Source organism: Nilaparvata lugens, chromosome 5 (genome assembly GCF_014356525.2).
Source record: "Nilaparvata lugens isolate BPH chromosome 5, ASM1435652v1, whole genome shotgun sequence".
NCBI classification, from domain to species: Eukaryota; Metazoa; Arthropoda; class Insecta; order Hemiptera; family Delphacidae; genus Nilaparvata; species Nilaparvata lugens.
Genome location: NC_052508.1, coordinates 3,297,960 through 3,319,270, shown reverse-complemented (window position 1 = coordinate 3,319,270; position 21,311 = coordinate 3,297,960). Strand labels below are relative to the sequence as shown.

Genomic DNA, 21,311 nt, shown 5'->3' with positions numbered 1-21,311 from the left:
TTCCATATGAATCCAGCATAAGTTTTTCAAAAACTAGTCCCCAAACAATTCAGCATCGGTGTATTTCATCAGAGGAACTGAATCCCGGGCGAAATCTTTCACTCTGTATAGCTCGCTAATGAAGCGTTTATGGATATATGTTTATAAGAACTTTTTTTCTTATTTTTACCTCTACTATCACGTATTAAATTATTTTTCCGTAATTAAGAATCACTCTGTATAATGTCAACTCTTCTCAAGTTTGCAATATGTTATAGGGCTTTAGTTTGCAATCAAGAAATAATTTGATGAATCACCCAGGGATAAATTTATAATTGCATTATGTGTGTTTATAACATACATGACACGATCATCATATTATTATTATTAATAATCATGATAGTGGATAATTTTATCAGCTTAGCTATAACTGGTTAATTTTGTTAATTTATAAATCTATTTTAGCTTATCATGGTTAATTTTATTAGTTGAGCTGACGAAATTATCCAATATCATAATTAATAGCTAGAGCTCCAGGATTTTCTGGAAAGATCGTGTCATGTAGGTTATAAACATGTCATGTAGATAAATTATGAATTTATCAAATTGAAATGGCATATTATAACATGAAAGATGAACCCTTGGTATTGATTATTTTTTAATTTTTTCACAGATTCTCATGCAATGCTGTTTTGATGTAAATGACTGGCGGCAGTTGTTGAAGAAGATTTGAAGTCAGCAAACCGAAGCAGTGCACATCTTTGACTCTGTGCCAACCGCCAACCATATTCAGTGCATTTAACTACTTAATATGTCAAAAAAAGTGAATATTCTCAGGAGGAAAATTCCATCTCCAGGAGAAATAGAGCAATGTACATCACAAGAAGATGGTTGTCAAGAACTAATTTCTTCTCATTCACCACCACAAGACATATGCATTGTAATAGATGAGCCCATCATGTTACAAGATTCTAGTGATAATTCAATTTTCATTGTGCCTGATGCAGACGAAGACGTTGAATTTGATGAAGATGATGAACATGATTATTATGCCCCTGAAGTTCCTTCAAAAAACAAAATTCTCTCTCCTCTAAAACTAGTTGAGAAGAGAGTTGCAGCTGTACAGACTAATGTGTCAATTCCATTCTTCCCTAAGGCGACTCGACATGTTGAAGTGCAAGTTCAAGTTCGGAAAAAAGATCATGAAACAATTTTGAAATTGAGAAAACGATTTCTTGATCTCAAGAAAAAAAGTAGGATGCAGGAGAAACTATTTAAAAAAATGAAAGAGGTAAAAGCAATCCATGATTTTAAAAGTAGTATTGAAACTAATTACAGATTGCTGCTAGAATCACAGAAAAAAACATCTACCATTAAGAGGAATAAATCCAAAACTAATAATTTAGAAGAATCACAGCCAACTACATCTACCATTAAAAGCAGTGATTCCACAAATGACATTTTAGAAGATTTTTTTCAGCCAACCACGTCTACCATGGAAATAATTGAAATCTCAAATGACCAATCAGAAGAAAATGGCTATTCTCAAGTTCCTAAATTTGAAATTTCTGATCAAATCTCTGATACCAACGAGAGCTAATCAGATTATAATTTCAAAAAAGTGGAGTGTATCAAGTTAACAACAGAAAAACAGTGAAATTATTACTGATTAACCAAAAATAGAATCTTATTTTGTGATATTATCCAATGAGTGAAAATATTACCTCAATGAGTGAAAGTTAACAGTAATTTTAGTGTATGAAATTGAACATGTTATTCAGTTACTTCGATTTCCACTTGATTTCGTTCAGTGAACAATTTTAAATGATGGTGAAATCCTACAAACTATAAGACCCAAACTTTTTTCCTGAAATAACTTCAATTATTTCCTGAAATAACTTGAGTTTTTTCCTGAAATAAATTGAGTTTTTTCCTTGAATAACTTGATTTTTTTAATTATACTAATGAAGAATATGAAAGTACTTTTTTATAATGGAGTATTTATTAGCATTTGAACGCATATCACTCCAGTGTACAAATTACAAAAAAATCAATTTTATTTTCCTAAGAATTCACAAAATATTTTACATTATTTAATAAAATATGCATTATATTAAGGCCGTGCAACAGGTTTTTGGAAACTCTTTACCGTTTGCTCCTGATTTTTCCATAGCTTTTTGATTTGGATACTATCAAGCTATCAAAATGAAACAAATTTGATCGAGCCATTTTTGAGCAAATCGTAATAGAAAAATCTGGTGTGGTACACTCACATAACTTTCCTTGCTCATTGAACTGTAAGCCTCATTCTCAAACGAGAATAATTTAGGGGAATAACATAATGACGATTGGCGGCAACATATTTGAAACTACGATCAGACTACTATATATGTGTATATATAATTGTTTTCAGAATACTTTTTCTTTTGTGTACATTGTGAAATTCGATGATTTTTATAGAAGTCGTCAAAACAACTGTTCTACAGATGAAATATCTTGACTATGACTGTGTTCTTTTTATAAACTGCTCTACCTAACTACCTCATGCACGAGAAGGAGGTTACAATGTCCATTTCTCAAGGATGGGGTGGACCCCCCATTAGTTTCCCAGGATTAGCGGTATTTGATTAACATTGGTGTTGATTTATTTGTCTATCATTCGACAAAGCAGATAGCGATGCCAGTTGTTAGAGCTGATAAATAACTATACAGGGTATGAATTTGAAAAAAATCGTTAGAGCCGTTTTTGAGAAAAACGTGAAAAACATGGTTTTTTAGTAACTATCATTTTTCTCAAGAATATTACGGAGCTCCTGCAATTTTCCCAGAAATGAGACTCATGTCAGTTGATAGGGCTTATAAATAGCTATCCATGGTATAAATTTGAAGAAAATCGTTCGAGCCGTTTTCGAGAAAACCGTGAAAAACATGGTTTTTTAGTCATTATCCGCCATTTTTCTCAAGAATATTACGGAGCTCCTGAGATTTTCCCAGAAATGAAACTTATGCCAGTTGATAGGGCTTAAAAATAGCTATCCATGGTATATATATTGAGCCACTATTGGCGGCCGGATGTAAAGCACGCTAGGAAACTAGTGAGACACCAGGGTTGGCTGCAGGGCTGGCCGCCAAAATCTGGCGACCCTATTGTAATGAGCACAATAAAAATGTAGGCTATGCTCCACAGCACTTGCTCAGATACATGATGGTGACCCACTGACTGCTAAGGGTTGTTTGCACAGTGACAGTTTAAACTAAATTTCATTTTAAACTGGATTAAATCCGTATCAAGCAAAGACCTTAAAGAGATATAGACCCACAATGCCTATGCCTTCCCAATGATAGCTCTTACTTGAAATTGAAGGCAACCATTGGGTATTTTAGCACGAGATATTATATATATTTGTAATACTATAGATCACAAAGGCATTGGTATGTAATAGTCTTATGGGTTGCCCCCTCAATGGCGGATTTCAATTCCAAGTACAACACTAGCGCTGCATGTGAGTCTATGCATCTTTAAGGTCTTTGGTATCAAGTATCGTTTGTTATTATGTGTTTCATTTTGAGTTTAAGCCAACAGCTGATTAAATTCAGTTTAAGCTTTGACTGTGCAAACGGCCCCAAAGTACTAAGTGCTTACTGACATGATAGTGCGTCATCGAGCAAGGCTCAGGTGCCGGTAATCAACAGACACTAATTTCATATACTAGCCCTCAAGGGCAGATATTATTTACGGTGTTTTACTTCGGCCGTGCACACAGTTAGTGTGATTGGAGCTTCCAGTCAGTTGGGCATGTGATCCATGTATTATAGCTTATCATTTTAGCCCACTGCACACAAGATGAAATAGTGTCGAACAAGACCAATAAAATTCCGTCTATTGTCCATAACTATATGAGATGAGAAGGGGTTTGGACGCTGCAACTGTCCCTCTGTGAAGGAATTTTGCCACTAGTCTATGTAGCCCACTTATTTGAGCATGAATTGAATACTTGAATATTAAAATAAATGTATATATGAGATGAGAAGGGGTTTGGTGGCATTTCATTTTATTGTAGCATTCCTACCCTCAGACCCCAAGGCAGACGTAGCTTTGTGCACAAAACGAAGCATGCCAACTTCAGTTTGCATTATGTGTGTTTATAACATACATGACACGATCATCATATTATTATTATTAATAATCATGATAGTGGATAATTTTATCAGCTTAGCTATAACTGGTTAATTTTATTAATTTATAAATCTATTTTAGCTTATCATGGTTAATTTTATTAGTTGAGCTGACGAAATTATCCAATATAATTAATAGCTAGAGCTCCAGGATTTTCTGGAAAGATCGTGTCATGTAGGTATAAACATGTCATGTAGATGTAGGGTAGAAGTTGAATTATGAATTTATCAAATTGAAATGGCATATTATAACATGAAAGATGAACCCTTGGTATTGATTATTTTTTAATTTTTTCACAGATTCTCATGCAATGCTGTTTGATGTAAATGACGGCGGCAGTTGTTGAAGAAGATTTGAAGTCACCAAACCGTAGCAGTGCACATCTTTGACTCTGTGCCAACCGCCAACCATATTCAGTGCATTTAACTACTTAATATGTCAAAAAAAGTGAATATTCTCAGGAGGAAAATTCCATCTCCAGGAGAAATAGAGCAATGTACATCACAAGAAGATGGTTGTCAAGAACTAATTTCTTCTCATTCACCACCACAAGACATATGCATTGTAATAGATGAGCCCATCATGTTACAAGATTCTAGTGATAATTCAATTTTCATTGTGCCTGATGCAGACGAAGACGTTGAATTTGATGAAGATGATGAACATGATTATTATGCCCCTGAAGTTCCTTCAAAAAACAAAATTCTCTCTCCTCTAAAACTAGTTGAGAAGAGAGTTGCAGCTGTACAGACTAATGTGTCAATTCCATTCTTCCCTAAGGCGACTCGACATGTTGAAGTGCAGTTCAAGTTCGGAAAAAAGATCATGAAACAATTTTGAAATTGAGAAAACGATTTCTTGATCTCAAGAAAAAAAGTAGGATGCAGGAGAAACTATTTAAAAAAATGAAAGAGGTAAAAGCAATCCATGATTTTAAAAGTAGTATTGAAACTAATTACAGATTGCTGCTAGAATCACAGAAAAAAACATCTACCATTAAGAGGAATAAATCCAAAACTAATAATTTAGACGAATCACAGCCAACTACATCTACCATTAAAAGCAGTGATTCCACAAATGACATTTTGGAAGAATTTTTTCAGCCAACCACGTCTACCATGGAAATAATTGAAATCTCAAATGACCAATCAGAAGAAAATGGCTATTCTCAAGTTCCTAAATTTGAAATTTCTGATCAAATCTCTGATACCAACGAGAGCTGATCAGATTATAATTTCAAAAAAGTGGAGTGTATCAAGTTAACAACAGAAAAACAGTGAAATTATTACTGATTAACCAAAAATAGAATCTTATTTTGTGATATTATCCAATGAGTGAAAATATTACCTCAATGAGTGAAATTTAACAGTAATTTTAGTGTATGAAATTGAACATGTTATTCAGTGACTTCGATTTCCACTTGATTTCGCTCAGTGAACAATTTTAAATGATGGTAAAATCCTACAAACTATAAGACCCAAACTTTTTTCCTGAAATAACTTCAATTATTTCCTGAAATAACTTGAGTTTTTTCCTGAAATAAATTGAGTTTTTTCCTTGAATAACTTGAATTTTTTAATAATACTAATGAAGAAAATGAAAGTACTTTTTTATAATGGAGTATTTATTAGCATTTGAACGCATATCACTCCAGTGTACAAATTACAAAAAATCAATTTTATTTTCATAAGAATTCACAAAATATTTTACATTATTTAATAAAATATGCATTATATTAAGGCCGTGCAACAGGTTTTTGGAAACTCTTTACCGTTTGCTCCTGATTTTTCCATAGCTTTTTGATTTGGATACTATCAAGCTATCAAAATGAAACAAATTTGATCGAGCCATTTTTGAGCAAATCGTAATAGAAAAACGACAGAATCCTCATTTCCTCCCAATATTCCATTGATAATATTGCGCAGATCCAACAATTTTTGCAGGAATGAGACGACTCATGTCAGTTGATATAAGTTGGTATAAGGACCTTCGGTTGTCAAGTCAATCCGTTAATTATTAACGATTTAGGAATGGAGGTATCGTATTAGGTATGGGATGGAGGTATAAGGTATCGTAAAGGTATTAGGAATGGAGTAATTATGTGTTCACGGACATACATAAACACATACACAGACCAACACCCAAAGTATAATTTATGTTTTTTGACTCAGGGGACCTTGAAACTTATATAAAACTTGAAATTGGGGTAAACCGTACCTTATTTTTTTGGAAAGCAATACTTTCCTTACTACCTATGCTAGTAGGTAGGGCAAGGAAAGTAAAAAGTTTCTCAGGAAAAACTGGCCCACCTCGGCCTATCCATTGATTTGGAAAGCTGTGAATCAGGTGTTCACGAACAGCAACACTGAAGTGTGCTGGAGCTCCATCATGCATAAACCAAATGTTTTGGCGCACCGCGCAACTGAAGAGGTACATCTTCAAGTAAGATAAATAGCTCATCTCTCAAAAAGTTTAAGTAGATTATGCCATTAAGCCTGGGAGGAAGCTCGAACAGAAGTAGATTATCTCCTATGATTCTTGCCCAAAACTGATGTTTACTGAAAACTGATGTTGTGGACGATTAGGATTGATGGCATGAGGATTCTCATCTGCCCAAATATGTTGGTTGTGGACGTTAACGATAGCTGTTCTTGTAAAGTGTGCCTCGTCGGTAAATAAACCATTGTTAAAAAGTTTGAGTTAACAAGTTTTTCTAAAAACCATCGGCAAATACCAGCACGAGAAATACAGTCTCGTGGCAATAGAGTATGAACTTCCTGGAGGTGGTATGGATGTAATTGTTGCTCTTTTAGTATCCTCCAAATAATAGATAGATTGACATTAAACTGCACTGACAATTCTCTCGTGCTCTTCTCTGGATGTTCATAAATTTTATTAAGAACTTGTTCTTCTAACTCAACAGTCTTAGTAGATCGGGGTCAGCCTGCATATATGTGTTCTTTGGACATCAAAGAACCTGTTTCAGACAGACGTTGATGAATGGTGGCAAAAACCTTGAACTTGGACATACTCGGTTAGGAAAGCTCTCTTGATACAAAAGTCTTGCTTCAGTACTATTACAGTGTTCCATCCCATACATTAAATGCATGTCAGCTAATTTGGAGTATGGATAATGTCTAAAATTACCTGCCATTTTTTTTTAAATTAACACTTAACACAAAAGCAAAGTGAAATGGTTACAACTAACTGGTTAATAGATTAAACAAAAAACACAGCGCGATTACAGTAGGTACAACTTACAATAATTTGTTGTTTTGTTCAACAGTGAGCTAAAATATTTCTGAAAATTATTTTCAGCTGATAAATTCTTTTTAATGATTTCTTATTTGAAACAAAATGAATAAGCTGTTTTGGAACAGCTGTTATTTAAATCCATGTTTTATTTGCGATCAGCTACAACCTATGAGTTATTAGTTCTCTCCTCATAAAACAGCAAAGTTTTGTGGTGAAATGTACTACATTAGATTACATATTTCCATTTAACTATTATTTAAATTTAGTTTACACAGCTTACATAATTCTTTTCAGAATTGAATTCTCTACAATTTTTATTTCGAAAAATTATTTGTTTACTGGTCATTAAAAAAAGTTATTGAGCATCAAACGTAGAAATCTGTGTTTTTCTACTTATATTTTTTGCATATTTCAACTTTTTTCTCAAAAACTACTCACACTACAGCTTCTAGACTAGTTTTATTCAATTTTTCAGATATTTTTCCATATGAAGACAGCATAAGTTTTTCAAAAACTAGTCCCCAAACAATTTAGCATCGGTGTATTTCACCAGAGGAACTGAATTCCGGGCCAAATCTTTCACCCTGTATAGCTCGCTAATGAAGGGTTCATGGATATATGCTTATAAGAACTTTTTCTCTTATTTTTACCTCTACTATCAGGTATTAAATTATTTTTCCGTAATTAAGAATCACTCTGTATAATGTCAACTCTTCTCAAGTTTGCAATATGTTATAGGGCTTCAGTTTGCAATCAAGAAATAATTTGATGAATCACCCAGGGATAAATTCATAATTGCATTATGTGTGTTTATAACATACATGACACGATCATCATATTATTATTAGTAATAATCATGATAGTGGATAATTTTATCAGCTTAGCTATAACTGGTTAATTTTATTAATTTATAAATCTATTTTAGCTTATCATGGTTAATTTTATTAGTTGAGCTGACGAAATTATCCAATATAATTAATAGCTAGAGCTCCAGGATTTTCTGGAAAGATCGTGTCATGTAGGTTATAAACATGTCATGTAGATGTAGGGTAGAAGTTGAATTATGAATTTATCAAATTGAAATGGCATATTATAACATGAAAGATGAACCCTTGGTATTGATTATTTTTTAATTTTTTCACAGATTCTCATGCAATGCTGTTTTGATGTAAATGACTGGCGGCAGTTGTTGAAGAAGATTTGAAGTTACCAAACCGTAGCAGTGCACATCTTTGACTCTGTGCCAACCGCCAACCATATTCAGTGCATTTAACTACTTAATATGTCAAAAAAAGTGAATATTCTCAGGAGGAAAATTCCATCTCCAGGAGAAATAGAGCAATGTACATCACAAGAAGATGGTTGTCAAGAACTAATTTCTTCTCATTCACCACCACAAGACATATGCATTGTAATAGATGAGCCCATCATGTTACAAGATTCTAGTGATAATTCAATTTTCATTGTGCCTGATGCAGACGAAGACGTTGAATTTGATGAAGATGATGAACATGATTATTATGCCCCTGAAGTTCCTTCAAAAAACAAAATTCTCTCTCCTCTAAAACTAGTTGAGAAGAGAGTTGCAGCTGTACAGACTAATGTGTCAATTCCATTCTTCCCTAAGGCGACTCGACATGTTGAAGTGCAAGTTCAAGTTCGGAAAAAAGATCATGAAACAATTTTGAAATTGAGAAAACGATTTCTTGATCTCAAGAAAAAAAGTAGGATGCAGGAGAAACTATTTAAAAAAATGAAAGAGGTAAAAGCAATCCATGATTTTAAAAGTAGTATTGAAACTAATTACAGATTGCTGCTAGAATCACAGAAAAAAACATCTACCATTAAGAGGAATGAATCCAAAACTAATAATTTAGAAAAATCACAGCCAACTACATCTACCATTAAAAGCAGTGATTCCACAAATGACATTTTGGAAGAATTTTTTCAGCCAACCACGTCTACCATGGAGATAATTGAAATCTCAAATGACCAATCAGAAGAAAATGGCTATTCTCAAGTTCCTAAATTTGAAATTTCTGATCAAATCTCTGATACCAACGAGAGCTAATCAGATTATAATTTCAAAAAAGTGGAGTGTATCAAGTTAACAACAGAAAAACAGTGAAATTATTACTGATTAACCAAAAATAGAATCTTATTTTGTGATATTATCCAATGAGTGAAAATATTACCTCAATGAGTGAAATGTAACAGTAATTTTAGTGTATGAAATTGAACATGTTATTCAGTTACTTCGATTTCCACTTGATTTCGTTCAGTGAACAATTTTAAATGATGGTGAAATCCTACAAACTATAAGACCCAAACTTTTTTCCTGAAATAACTTCAATTATTTCCTGAAATAACTTGAGTTTTTTCCTGAAATAAATTGAGTTTTTTCCTTGAATAACTTGATTTTTTTAATTATACTAATGAAGAATATGAAAGTACTTTTTTATAATGGAGTATTTATTAGCATTTGAACGCATATCACTCCAGTGTACAAATTACAAAAAAATCAATTTTATTTTCCTAAGAATTCACAAAATATTTTACATTATTTAATAAAATATGCATTATATTAAGGCCGTGCAACAGGTTTTTGGAAACTCTTTACCGTTTGCTCCTGATTTTTCCATAGCTTTTTGATTTGGATACTATCAAGCTATCAAAATGAAACAAATTTGATCGAGCCATTTTGAGCAAATCGTAATAGAAAAATTTGGTGTGGTACACTCACATAACTTTCCTTGCTCATTGAACTGTAAGCCTCATTCTCAAACGAGAATAATTTAGGGGAATAACATAATGACGATTGGCGGCAACATATTTGAAACTACGATCAGACTACTATATATGTGTATATATAATTGTTTTCAGAATACTTTTTCTTTTGTGTACATTGTGAAATTCGATGATTTTTATAGAAGTCGTCAAAACAACTGTTCTACAGATGAAATATCTTGACTATGACTGTGTTCTTTTTATAAACTGCTCTACCTAACTACCTCATGCACGAGAAGGAGGTTACAATGTCCATTTCTCAAGGATGGGGTGGACCCCCCATTAGTTTCCCAGGATTACCGTATTTCAAGATATCTCTAACAAGCTTGACTATTCGAAAAAGCCTCTGATCGGGAAGCTTCAATGTTGAACTAGCAATGTGGGCTGGGGTGATATGATCATGGCGTTGGAGAGAGTAGACGAAACGTAGACAATAATTTTGGCAACGCTGTAGTTTATCATTCAGAGTGACTTGCATATCATTAAGAACAGAATTACAATACATTAAATGTGGGAAGATGAGAGATTGAACCAATAATAATTTAATGTTTCTAGGGAGGATATCGTGCATTTCTTCAATGCATGCATGGCTGAGAATACCTTTTTACAAGTTTTGTTCACTTGTTCTGACCAGTCAAGAGTATTATTCATAATAATGCCTAAATTTTTAACTGAGCTACAGTAAGGAATGTCATTACCGTCTACACTAATTTTGTGAATCGATTCAAGGTCAATATTGTTTATAAGACGAGAATATCCAATTATAATGGGTTGTGTTTTGATGGGATTAAGCTTAAGGCCATTTTTCTTTGTCCATTCCACTATCGAATTGATATCCTGATTCATTATTCCAACTGTTTCATTAATTTTATTATGGGACAGCTTAAATAGATTTGAAGGTCGTCTGCATAAGTATGGAAACTGGAGAATTTGATAATGGAAGAAAGGTCATTAGCATACGAAGTGAAGAGGAGAGGGCCTAAAATTGAACCTTGTGGTACTCCATGCATAACGTTTTTCCAAGTTGACTTTTTGTCACCGACAGATACACATTGTTTCCTACCTAATAGATAGGATTTAAACCAAACTAACGAGTTGTGACTGAAACCAAGAATAGCCAACTTATTCAGAAGGACTGTATGATCAACAGTATCGAATGCTTTAGAAAAATCAAATAGGGTGAGGATGGTGCATTTTCTTTGGTCCATAGCTAACCTTATATCATCAGTGACACGAAGCAGAGCTGTCTCAGTTGAATGGAATTTTCTAAAGCCTGATTGAAAGTTATGAAGCTTACTATTGTTGTCTAGAAATTTTACAACTTGAGCATGAATGAGTCTTTCTAGCACTTTGGACAATGCAGGTAAATACTGATTGGTCTAAAATCCTCAACTTTATTGGGTGATGGAACTTTATTTAGAGGGCGAACTAGAGCAAACTTCCAGTTTTCAGGGAAAATGCCTTCTTCAAGTGACTTGTTGAAAATGTATGTAATGGTTGGTAAAACAGCAAATAACATCTTCTTGATAAATTTAATAGGAATTTTGTCTACACCCATAGCATTACTATGAATACGTTGAATTGCTCTGAAGTGTCTTCTTCTGAGATTGGATGGAAATGAAATTGATCAGTGATTGGTAAATCTAAGTTGGTAACCTGCTCTTCAAGATCGTCTATATGATTAGCAATGACAATTTCGTCGCGTTGGTTAGAGTGTGAAACGAAATGGTCATTTATATTATTCAATGGTAAGTCAATTTGTGGATTCGATTTCTGTTTGCCAAGCCCGAATTCTTTTATTCCCTGCCAAAGTGATTTAGAGTCTTGTCTATCGTTTGTTATTATGTGTTTCATTTTGAGTTTAAGCCAACAGCTGATTAAATTCAGTTTAAGCTTTGACTGTGCAAACGGCCCCAAAGTACTAAGTGCTTACTGACATGATAGTGCGTCATCGAGCAAGGCTCAGGTGCCGGTAATCAACGTCTGTTGATTTTTTCATATACTAGCATAATCTATATATATAAAAGCGAAATGGCACTCACTCACTGACTGACTGACTCACTCACTCACTCGCATAACTAAAAATCTACCGGACCAAAATCGTTCAAATTTGGTAGGTATGTTCAGTTGACCCTTTAGAGGCGCGCTAAGAAATCTTTTGGCAATATTTTAACTCTAAGGGTTGTTTTTAAGGGTTTAAAGTTCGTCTTTTAGCATGTATATTCTTCTTCTCCCAATCTCTTAATTATAATTGAAATTTCCATATCATATGTTACTATAGAACTATAATCTAGATAGAGTACCTCTTCGAAACAGTTGTTAACTGGCAACTAAATTAATAATTTTGTCAGGTTGGCATTAAGTTGAGCTGACTTTGTTAGGTTGGCACCAAGTTGAAGATTTAAATGCATTTATCGAGGAAAAATTGATTGGGCAATGCTACTTCAATCCTGGGAATATATTACTAGCCGTCAGGCTCGCTTCGCTCGCCATATCCGTTTAGCCAGACGTTTAGTCTGGACCCCCGACTGGATTGGCCTAACATGATAAAAATGCAGGCGAGCGAAGCGAGCCTGCTAATCTCATTCTTGGACAATCCAGTCGGGGGTCCAGGGGGCGGAGCCCCCTGGCTAGACGGATATGGCGAGCGAAGCGAGCCTGACGGCTAGTCTCATATACTAGCTAATTTCATATACTAGCACTCAAGGGCAGATATTATTTACGGTGTTTTACTTCGGCCGTGCACACAGTTAGTGTGATTGGAGCTTCCAGTCAGTTGGGCATGTGATCCATGTATTATAGCTTATCATTTTAGCCCACTGCACACAAGATGAAATAGTGTCGAAAAGACCAATAAAATTCCGTCTATTGTCCATAACTATATGAGATGAGAAGGGGTTTGGACGCTGCAACTGTCCCTCTGTGAAGGAATTTTGCCACTAGTCTATGTAGCCCACTTATTTGAGCATGAATTGAATACTTGAATATTAAAATAAATGTATATATGAGATGAGAAGGGGTTTGGTGGCATTTCATTTTATTGTAGCATTCCTACCCTCAGACCCCAAGGCAGACGTAGCTTTGTGCACAAAACGAAGCATGCCAACTTCAGTTTGAAATATGTGAGTATCCTCATTTACATCATAATAGCATTCAAGATACTCAAGTTTAATAAGTATATAATATTCTATTTTTGAGTCCTAGTGCAAGGCGCCGATTATCCGCCGCTTTATTCAATATTATATTATCAACCTGACCTGGGTTGTTCTGCAGTTCTGTCAACATGTACGCTGGCACAAACTGCGAGTAAATTGTCCCAATAGTACGGCTTCAGTGACTGTCACCAAATTTATTCAAAACTGTCATCAAGGTTTTTAATCAAGAGGAATGAGGATAATATTGCGATTCTAATAGCCGGTTTCCGAGCTCAGGATTTAGCTAAATTCTAGACTTTAAACAGCTAGTCAGAAAATCGGCTTTCCGAAACGGGGCGTAATTGTAGTCAGAGCCACATTCAAATTAAATTTCGAAAAACTAGAAAATTTAACACAAAATAAAATAAAGAGAAAATAGTGTAAAGTTTCAGCTATTTTGAATTATTTAGTAATGTTTCTTCTTGTCAAGCGAAACGTTTCAAATTATAGAAATGAGAAAATAGAAATTTATTTTGCTGCAACTAATTACTGTGACTACGCCCCGTTTTGGAAAGTAAATCTTCTGACTCCAGCTGTTTAAAGTCTAGAACTTACCTGAATCCCGAGCTCGGAAACCGGCCCTAAGGGATTCTAATATTAATAATGTGCGAGGAGAAAACCATTGACCGCTATTTAGCAATAGAGCGTTTATTTAGCAAAAGATGTTAACGCTAAACAAGTATAACAGATTATTTCTTGTAACCACAGCTACGCCTTCGGCCTCTAGCCCGCTCGAATTTGCGGCCCTTCGATCGCACGTACGGCTTGCTGTGACTGTGTGGCACACCTGGAGCCAGACCAAAGTGACGCTCTGCTTCGCGCGCCTTGCGTCTTCCTACAAATCAAAAGCCCATTAACTAACTGAATTTAAATGTGGAACAGTGAAGATACAATTCCTACGCAACGACTCAAGTCGCGCTGCATAAACGGCTACTGTCGTTCACATTATTGCAGGCTATACTGTGCCTAAAATAACATGGTTTACATGACAGACGAAAAAAATGCTCGACATTATACAGACTACAGTGATGCAACGCGCCTAGAGTCGTCGCTTATAAATTTGACCTCATGATTCATAATATTGACCTGCCTTAGGTCAATAACATATTACAGTGGTGCCTATCTATTAATGTAGAGATTAATTATGGGAAACATGAAAACTTGAATAGCAAGAATTACTATAAACTCAAGAAAAGTGAAATAATTGCATAATTTATAGAAAATGCAGATTGATACAGTAGCAAAATCTCCAGTCAATCCTAATAATAGACAATATATGAATTGAAAACTAGGAATTGACTAAGTGAGTAATATGACATACATCAGATCGTTTAGAATCTTTAGAATCAAGGTCCTGGCAAGTTTCTACATAAAGTGAAATTTGGTAAAAATGACCGTAGATGTTGAAATTGTCAACTGTACTCCATTAAAAATTTGTCGGAGTAACAAAAATATAGTTTGATCTTTCTAGTTTGAACTACACATTCGGATTATAATTCTGGATCTGGCGATAAGGTGTAGCCTATAGTGAGGTCCATGTTATAATGACAGTATTTGATCAACTTTGGTTTTGGTATCCTTGTCAATCATTCGACGAAGCCGGTAGTACTATCCTTTTCTAGGTCCACAACGATGCCAATTATGTTTTTGACAGTGTAGAAATATAATTAATGCAGAGAATTGGCATCGCTATTCTTCTATCTTCATCCACTGTCATTATAACGTGGACCTCACTATAGTAGCTGGAGTACCGCAACAGCAGTGTGCTATTGCTAAACCGGCCATCGTTTCGATTCCTATTCCGTCTGGCATTTATGCTATCATCTTTCACTCACGTCACTGAGATGAAAAAAACTAAATTAATTCGACCAATATTGGCACTAATAAGCTATATACTAGTTTTGGTATTACACACACACACACGCATACCTTGCATAAGGACTGTCTTCTTTCCAGTTGGAGCTTTGATCGCAAGCTGGTCGAAAGTTAGAATTTCACCTCCAGCCTTCAGAATCCTCGCCCTTGCCTTCTCAGTCACTCTGAGAGCACAAATCTGGAAAGAAAAAGGAATGGATTGAGCTTATAATTATAACATCGATAAATTATTTCATTTGACAATTAATTTATTCAAGTTATGAACAAGAACAATTATTATAATCTACATTTGTTCAAGTTTCCAAGAATTAACATTTCAAACAGATAATACATTCCATACACAACAAAGACTCAATATATTATAGACGAAAAAAAACATGATATTGTCTTGTAGCCAAGATTTTTCGGCACACCTCAAAACATTAGCAGCTGTTCAGGATGCTTCCTATTTGGCAATTGTTTTTCCCCTTCATAAACTGGCACTCCAACATGAAATAAATCACATGCTGAGTATGGCGTTCGGGGTTAATGAAATCGTATCCAAGATTTTATAATAAACTTGAAATTTTACAGTCACTCATTTGAACTGAAATTTAATTAAAAGAAAATTGCCCTATTCAATAAAAATGTAGTCAAGTTTTTTCGGCACATCTCAAAACATTAGTAGTTCAGGATGCTTCCTATTTGACAATTTATTTTCCCCCATCATAAACTGGCACTCTTAACATGAAAGTATTTACATGCTGAGTATGGCGTGTGGGGTGATTGATTTTCAGTCAGAAACATTTCATCACAAGCCAAAAATATTTCGAGCGAATGAAATTAAAGGTTGATTGATGAACATATTAAGCTTATTCAAACAAAATCTCAACACTATTTTAACAATTTAATGGAATAAATCAACAAATAAATTTCTTCTAGGCTTTATAATTCTGTTGCCAAGATTTCTCGGCACACCTCAGAACATTTCCAAGTTCAGGATGCTTCCTATTTGGCAATATTACTTTTCCCCTTCAAAAACTGGCACTCTTAACATGAAAATGATCACATGCTGAGTATGGCGTTTGGGGTGATGCTTTTTCCTCAAGTTCAAATCATGCATCAAATCAGATTTTATTATATAAAACTCAAATTCTTTTATTACAAAAAATTATAACTATGTTAAAATTATATAAATTTCATTAAAAAAACGCATGTTGTCAAGATTTTTCGGCACACCTCAGAACATTAGTAGTTCAGGATGCTTCCTATTTGACATCAATTTTCCCCTTGAATAAATTGGCACTCCAACATGAAATACAACACATGCTGAGTATGGCGATCGGGGTTAACTAATAAACTATTCCAATTGAAAATAATAAAGTCAAGAGTAGGCTACTAATATTTAATTCCAGTTGACAAAGGGTACTTCAAATTTGACCATTCTACTAGAATTTGTTTTCAATTAGAAAGTTCTTATTGAATGCTTCCAATCTGGATCTGTACGCACCGATAGATTTTTCAAACGGTATTAGTCTAGACAACAGACTAATTTTCTATTGCAAATTGCAATTGCACTTTTAATATTTACATTATGTAATTTGTAATACTGTAGACAATTCAACAAGATAATTTGAGTAATTATTACTGTCAACTTTATAATAGAGGTATCATTAGAATACAAGATTCAACTCAACCATAACTTGAGTAGATTACTAGCAAGATTAAAGTATCATCTATTAAAGCAATAGATAGAAAAATGTATGTGCTTTTATTCTATATTTTGTGAAGTTTGCTTCCTGTTTTTATGAAAGTTTTAGTAGCAATCTATCTAAATTTGAAATTGTTTGTTTTATTCTGATTTTTAGTTTCAGATTGATGTTTTTGGTGTAGAAATTGAAATAACATTACAATAACAATTGAAATTGGCATAACATTTGGACGATTTGAGACAAAATTAGGAAATTGAAGAAGTTTTGGGCAATAGCCTGTTTTCTCTATTCCGACAATTGTAATGTTTGCTCTATCCAATAAAAATGAATATAGAAAATACGGAGATCACAGCCAAGATTTTTAGCACACTTCAGAGCATCAACAAGTTCAGGATGCATCCTAATTGACAACATTATCAGCATTGCCCTCTGATAATTTGACACTCAAACATGACATAAATCACACGCTCATGGCGTATAAGGTAAGAAGTTTTTTAAATCAATAGAATCTATAATCAATATATCAATAGCAAAATTACGTTTGTAGTCAAGTTTTTTTCGGCACACCACAAAACATTTTAAACGTTCAGGATGCTTCCTATTTGACATTAATTTTCCCCTTGAATTAATTGGCACTCTAACATGAAAGAAATCACATGCTGAGTATGGCGTTTGGGGTAAAAACTATTTTAAATCAATAGAATCTATTATTAATAAATCAATAGCAAAATTACGTTTGTAGTCAAGATTTTTCGGCACACCACAAAACATTTTAAACGTTCAGGATGCTTCCTATTTGACATTAATCTTCCCCTTGAATAAATTGGCACTCTAACATGAAAGAAATCACATGCTGAGTATGGCGTTTGGGGTGATAACTATTCTAAATCAATAGAATCTCTTAATCATTATATCAATAGCAAAATGACGTTTGTAGTCAAGTTTTTTCGGCACACCACAAAACATTTTAAACGTTCAGGATGCTTCCTATTTGACATTAATTTTCCCCTTGAATAAATTGGCACTCTAACATGAAAGAAATCACATGCTGAGTATGGCGTTTGGGGTGATAACTATTCTAAATCAATAGAATCTCTTAATCATTATATCAATAGCAAAATGACGTTTGTAGTCAAGTTTTTTCGGCACACCACAAAACATTTCAACGTTCAGAATGCTTCCTATTTGACATTAATTTTCCCCTTGAATTAATTGGCACTCTAACATGAAAGAAATCACATGCTGAGTATGGCGTTTGGGGTGATCGTTCTAATCATGGAATTCAATATACTGAAAGATTAAAATGCTGAATTCAATAATATCATATTTCAATCCCACACTTATTCAGGTGATAGTTCAACTTAAGTGCTCGATGAATGTATGTGCTAGATGAATGTATAGTCAAGTTTTTCGGCACATCTCAGAATATTAGAAAGTTCAGGATGCTTCCTATTTGACATTATTTCCCCCTACAATGAATTGGCACTCCAACATGAAATATGTCACCATGCTGAGTATGGCGTTTGGGGTGATATTTTTTAGGATGTGATGCAATTTATCATAAAACCAATTACATTGGATAAAATTAGATAGAATAACACAAAGACTTCTTACTGTCATCTTGGGGAAGTCCCAAATACGAAGATCATCGGTGACAGTTCCGACTACGACAGCAATCAGACCTTCACGGCCCGGCTTCTTCATGAACCGTGCAATCCTGGCCAGAGAAATCGGTGGCCGATTAATTCTTGACATAAACAGACGTTTTAAGATGATCTTGTTGAACTTCGAGTGAGTTCTCCTCGCCAGATACCTGTACAGCTGGAAAATACACAAACTGTTACATTCTAATTTGGGAAAATATAGCGTTAGTTTAAAATGAAAGAAAACTGACACGGTATACGTTATTAGATACAATAGGGAGTTTTATAACATCTATCCTTTGGACCTTTGAAACCGTCCCTTCAAAAACTTAAACATAATCACACATTAAAAGTGAAATGGTACAATTTTTAAAAGTAGTAACTGAATGAGAATACCGTGCTATGTAAATTGAGATTGTGATGAACTACCGTGGAGATGTTAAGTGAATATAACAGCATATTTTTTAAATCTACTAAACAAAGCTCAAGGAAACATGATCCAGGCAATCCAAGTGTTTACTCAAGTCAATAAAAAAAGTTTGAAAATATCAAGCGAGTATCAATATCAATCATAAATATCGAGTATCGAGTATAATATAAGTATCGAGTATCAAATATCAATCATAAAATATAATTTAGAATGTTTTTATATTCTTAACAATTTCCTTGAAAATGGCCTCAATATTCCCAAATCATTGGTTTATTCACACTGGAAATATTCCCGACCCAAATCAATAGTTTGGTTTTGAAGTAGTGTGTATTATATAATAAATTGTGAAATTTTCATTTCAATTGATGCAAATGCCTAAATTAAAAAACATACTGAACAATATAGGTTTACTATGCACATTAAGGAAGAACATTTGCATTGAAGATACATTACAGCCGTAAGATAGGATCACCTTGAATGCAAGTATGTTCAAGTGCACGCAAGCAAGACAATAGATGACCACGCGTGCAGATAAAAATAAAATCTGAGGAGAGCCATAGACACACACACACACACTGAATGCGTGCACTTAGTATGAGCTTAGTACGAGCAACAACAGAACAGTCATTTTAGAAAATCTAAATCTTGTTTTTTTTCATTTTGCGTTATAACGCAAGGTCTTTCGTGCACAAGCACATACTAATCTATTATTGGAGCCAGGCTCCACAACCAAATATGTTCTCAACAACTCTGATTCGGAAACTTGTTGTCAACAAATAATTCAAAATCAATTCAAATAACTTTTCCTAGGTCTTCTTTTTAAAAATATTAGCTGTAACGTAACTTTTTTCAATCAAATAGACTTTTTGGGTTATTAACCTTCCGGCAGTCGCGCTGATGTAAAAAGTAAATTGGTGTCAGTTTTTTTGCTGCACAAAACTATTGGATGGGGTGGTGTCAGTGAATGAGTCACCTATGCATTTCAAAAATATCTCCCAATCACTCCACTGATTTGCAGTATCAACTGAGCAGTGGTTCAGTCTTTAGGTGCCATTTAGTCGCGACAGTGCATAAGATAGGGAAAGACTATACGGGGACTATGGACGAACCAATAACACAGAAATGATAGCTTTACTTGGTGTACCTTATTGGGCTATGAAATGGTAATCATCCAAATGTTCAAATGTAGGCGTAAAATAGTCCAATAAGATGGAAAGAGTAATTATACAATTAATTATGTTTTGACACTAAACAGAGTACATAACATTTGGAAAATTAGATGTGATAAAAATTACAATACGCGACTGCTCGTGTGATTGAGTAGGGCGCGACTACCGGAAGATTAATTTGTAATCCACCTTGGTTATACTAATCTTAGTCTCGCTACTCGCTAGGCCAAGCAGTAGCATAACCTAAAAAACTTTTCAGATATTTATGATACATTAAGCGACAATAATAAATTATAATAAAAAAGTAGTGGTGATGAATGACATATTTTGCTTTGGCACTGGATTCAAAATAAGAAATTTAATTTTCACAACCCAAACAATGAAGAAACATGGTAAATTGAGGTTAGGTCGTTAAATAAAAAAAGGCTATGTTATTTATAGCTTATTAAAAGCTATGCTATTTTCTGTAAGAAAAGTATAAGTCAAGTAAGAACAATATGAAAAACTAATTATCTAGTTATAATCCAATGTGTGAATAATAGTAAAACTTACTTTGACAAGAAGAGCGAGGTACACGTCTTCTGATTTCGGCTTGGTACGCCGAACTTTACGGTCATATTTGTGATTGATATCAATTCCCTGCAAAAATTAAGAAAAAGTTTCAAATCAGTTTTCAAATTCATTAATAAAGTGAGACGATGAAAATGGATGAAAAGCGATAATGAAAAATAATACTAACCATCTTGTTCCTGTGGTGTACAAGAAAACCCGACAAACGAAAAGAACGGAAACACGGAAATGAAATTTCAAGAGCGTCTAGATTATTCTTGATAATGACACAATAAACAATTCTGGAATTAGAAAATATCTTTTAAAATAAAGAATGAATGAAAAGGAAACAGAGAAAAATATTTTAAAAATAATGAATTTGATAAAATATTCCTAAATCACAATCATTCAAAAATTCATAAATGAGTGTTATATTGATTCCATATTGAGTGATCGAGATCACGTCAGAAATCGAATAAATGAATATCAAAATAATCTTCAGCTTTTTTATGTAATTTATTTCTCCAAATAAATCACAGAATTGATTTTATTGGACATTCCA

At 33.9% G+C, this 21,311-nt stretch overlaps 1 protein-coding gene across 1 annotated transcript; it reads right to left on the bottom strand.

Annotated features, from left to right (window-relative positions):
• Positions 1-14,019: 14,019 nt before the first annotated feature.
• LOC111060696 (60S ribosomal protein L18) lies at positions 14,020-21,200 on the bottom strand. Its single transcript, XM_022348368.2, has 5 exons — positions 20,940-21,200; positions 20,753-20,839; positions 18,573-18,779; positions 15,322-15,445; positions 14,020-14,227 (listed from the first exon to the last, which is right to left on the bottom strand). The coding sequence occupies exons 1-5, from the start codon at positions 20,940-20,942 to the stop codon at positions 14,082-14,084; spliced, it is 567 nt and encodes a 188-aa protein (XP_022204060.1). The 5' UTR covers positions 20,943-21,200; the 3' UTR covers positions 14,020-14,081.
• Positions 21,201-21,311: the final 111 nt, after the last annotated feature.

Excerpts from the sequence above, each read along its gene's own strand:
- LOC111060696 (XM_022348368.2), bottom strand. Across the intron at positions 18,780-20,752 it reads ACCTCGCTCTTCTTGTCAAA|CTGTACAGGTATCTGGCGAG; the intron begins GTAAGTTTTACT and ends TGTATTTTCCAG. Across the intron at positions 15,446-18,572 it reads GGGACTTCCCCAAGATGACA|ATTTGTGCTCTCAGAGTGAC; the intron begins GTAAGAAGTCTT and ends TTTTCTTTCCAG.